Source organism: Spinacia oleracea, chromosome 2, assembly GCF_020520425.1.
Source record: "Spinacia oleracea cultivar Varoflay chromosome 2, BTI_SOV_V1, whole genome shotgun sequence".
Classification (NCBI taxonomy): Eukaryota; Viridiplantae; Streptophyta; class Magnoliopsida; order Caryophyllales; family Amaranthaceae; genus Spinacia; species Spinacia oleracea.
This window is the reverse complement of record NC_079488.1, coordinates 99,029,410-99,032,566: the sequence shown is the minus strand read 5'-3', so window position 1 is coordinate 99,032,566 and position 3,157 is coordinate 99,029,410. Positions and strand designations below refer to the sequence as shown.

Sequence of the window (3,157 nt, the reverse complement as noted above, 5' to 3'; positions counted from 1 at the left end):
ACTCATTTAACTCATATTCCTGTAATCCATGCTAGTGTATGTACGTATTTTGAAACAAAGTAAGCTTATTCGGATAAAATTTGAATTTAGTTTGGATCTAAAAGTCTACGACATCTTCCCAATAGAGACAATGGATTAGAGATTTTGGAGTAGCAAACTGAAGCTAGTGATGTTGAATGGCAAAGTTGAATTACTATTAAGATAACTATTTGGAATTTTGGAGGAAGAGCCTATTCTAATGTGACAGAGAATCAGAGAGTAGGCTATTATCAAGTTAATTCAAGTGACGTTATTTCATGACGTCCTTACTTCTCACTTCTGCGGCTATGGTTATTCTATAACGAATCATTCTTACATTTAGGCATTGTTCAACTTACACCTTATTTTCAGATTTTATAAATTCAAATAACTTAAATAAGGTCTTACTTCATATAAGTTTAAATAAGTTTTAATAAGGTTTTATAAGTTTCAACAGCCCGTTTCTTGTGTGACCGGTCACACCATCAACTTGATGGTGTGACACATTCACATTAAAGATTTGCTAATTACATATCAGTAGGTGTAAGTTTCTTCTCCAGGATCAACTTGGCATCACTCACATCTTTAAACTCCATATTATTGGTGTTGATGTGTTGACGCAATAATTCCAACACTTGATCATCTGAATGATGACGATCTTGTTCTGTTTTTAATTTCTTGAGGATGGAACGTCTGATGTACGGATTATAAAAAGAAGTAATTGAAATTATAAAAAGAAGTAATCACTTAGTAACTCTACTAATATTTCTAAAGCTATTAAAGTAATTACTACTAATATCACTATAAAAAAGTAACAGATCTAAACTATAGAAATAACATACCTAAATTAAAAAAGTAACATGTCTAAACTATAGAATTAACATACCTAAACTAAAAAAGTACCTCTTCTAAAATTATAAAAAAAGTAACATGTCTAAACTATAGAAATAACATACCTAAACTAAAAAGTACCTTCCCTAAACTAAAATTACTCCGTATAAAAAAAAGTAACATGTCTAAACTATAGAAGTAACATACCTAAACTAAAAAAAAGTAACATGTCTAAACTATAGAATTAACATACCTAAACTAAAAAAGTACCTCTTCTAAAATTATATAAAAAAAAAGTAACATGTCTAAACTATAGAAATAACAGACCTAAACTTAAAAGTACCTTCCCTAAAAAAGTACCGCAAGGTGGATGCTTGCGGTGGTGGCTGATCGGGAGTTAGGAGGGGTAAAACGAAGGGAAGAACGAAGACCATAGAGGAAGAAAAGGAGGAGAGGAAGGGGAGGAGTTACCGGCTGCGTGGCTAACCGTCACTGCGTGGCTGGAGGTACGGCGGCGACGAACGTGGTGGTGTTGGCTGCGTGCGAAACCGAAACAAAAGGGATTAACGGTTAGGGCAAGACGAAAAGAGAAGAGGGACGAAAGAGAAAGAGGACGACGGAGAAGGGGACAAAACTTATTGGCGGCGAGGAGGTGGTTGACCGACGGCTGGGCGGCAGGAAGGACAGCAGCATCGAAGAGAAGGAGAGATGAGTTTTGAGGGTTTGAGTTCACGTGAGTTGCAAGGGAGCAAGAGGAGGGTTTTGCTTTTACGTGAAATAGAATAAGGGAGGGTGTGAGTTTTGGGTTTTTATTGATTGGGCTTTGCCATGTGGGTTAATTTTAGGATTTAGTTTTAGGATTTAAATCCAAAACCGAATAAGATCGTTTTCTAAATTCAATCAGTTTTCGTAATTTGATTTCTTTTCAACTTAAAGTTCTAAAATTATTTTGATTTCATAAATCGTTAAAAATATTCAAAATATAATAAAATAAATATACGTTAATTATATATTTATTTCTAAAATTCGTAAATTCTAATTTAAATATAATTAACTATACGTTAAAATATATAAATAATGTTTCTAAATTTACGGGGGATTACAATTAGCCCGGATTTTCGTATGGATTGGATACATCTAGACGAGAGTCAAAAACCATGCATTCAACCCAACGCCGTTTGAACCCCATTATGCAAGATGTTGTTAAAGCTGAAGTTGTGAAATTTCTTGATGCGGGTATTGTCTATGCTATAGCGGACTCTAAGAGGGTGAGTCCAGTTCAGGTAGTTCCAAAGAAGGGAGGGGACAACTGTTGTGAGGAATGAAAAAAATGAGTTGATCCCAACTCGGGTAGTTACAGAATGGCGTATATGCATTTATTATAGGCGTCTGAATGTTTCTACTAAGAAAGATCACTTCCCCATCCCCTACAATAATCAGATGTTAGAGGGATTGGCCTGTCATAAGTACTTTTGCTATTTGGATGGTTATTCTGGGTTTTTTCAAATTTCCATACATCCAGATGATCAGGAAAAGACCACATTTATATGTCCATATGGTACTTTTGCATATCGTAGGATGCCCTTTGGTTTATGTAATGCACCTGCTATTTTTCAATGTTGCATGATGATCATTTTTTCTGAATTAATAGAGTCAATCATGGAAGTTTTCGTGGATGATTTGAGTGTGTATGGTACTTCTTTTGATACACGCTTAATCAATTTGACTAAAGTTCTAAAGAGTTGTGAAGAATGTAACTTGGTGTTGCATTGGGAAAGTGTCATTTCATGGTAACTGAAGGGGTGTTTATGGGATACTTAATTTCTGAACGGACTAAGGTCCAAGTGATTGAAAAATTACCCCCTCAAGTTAATGCTAAAGGTGTTAGGAGTTTCCTTGGTCATGCGGGGTTTTATCGCCGCTTTATCAAGGATGTGCTTCATTAAACATAAGACAAACTTGTTTAATTTGTTTGGGATAGCAATTGAAATTGGACTAGGCTAGAACGTTTTAAAATTCGTTTTACTTTTCTAAAACCCAACTTAAATTCCCCAATTAAAATAAAATCATTTTAATCTCCAATTAAAAATAATAAATATTTTTAATTAATAAAATACATTTAAATAAATATTTAAATGCAAGTTTAATTTATAAAATCTATAAATGTTTTATAAATATAATTAAATATATTTATAATTACTTAAAAAAAATGTGGGGTATTAGAGTGCCACGTAGGAAATCTAATGGTTTCAGTCAATGAAAAAACAAGATTTTAAATTTATTTTTTAATTAAAAAACCCAAGTTCCA

The 3,157-nt window shown here is 33.4% G+C and overlaps 1 protein-coding gene across 1 annotated transcript; it reads left to right on the top strand.

The window, feature by feature from the left end:
• Positions 1 to 2,006: 2,006 nt before the first annotated feature.
• LOC130467663 (uncharacterized) lies at positions 2,007 to 2,643 on the top strand. Its single transcript, XM_056836242.1, has 3 exons — positions 2,007 to 2,132; positions 2,290 to 2,407; positions 2,501 to 2,643. Exons 1-3 carry the CDS (start codon positions 2,007 to 2,009, stop codon positions 2,641 to 2,643), a joined length of 387 nt encoding a protein of 128 aa, XP_056692220.1.
• The last annotated feature ends 514 nt before the right edge of the window (positions 2,644 to 3,157 follow it).

Bases quoted from the DNA above. Each gene is read 5' to 3' on its own strand.
- LOC130467663 (XM_056836242.1), top strand. From the start codon at position 2,007: ATGCATTCAACCCAACGCCGTTTGAACCCCATTATGCAAGATGTTGTT. The intron at 2,133-2,289 runs GTAGTTCCAAAG...TACAATAATCAG, and splicing joins AGAGGGTGAGTCCAGTTCAG to ATGTTAGAGGGATTGGCCTG. The intron at 2,408-2,500 runs GTACTTTTGCAT...CTGAATTAATAG, and splicing joins CACATTTATATGTCCATATG to AGTCAATCATGGAAGTTTTC.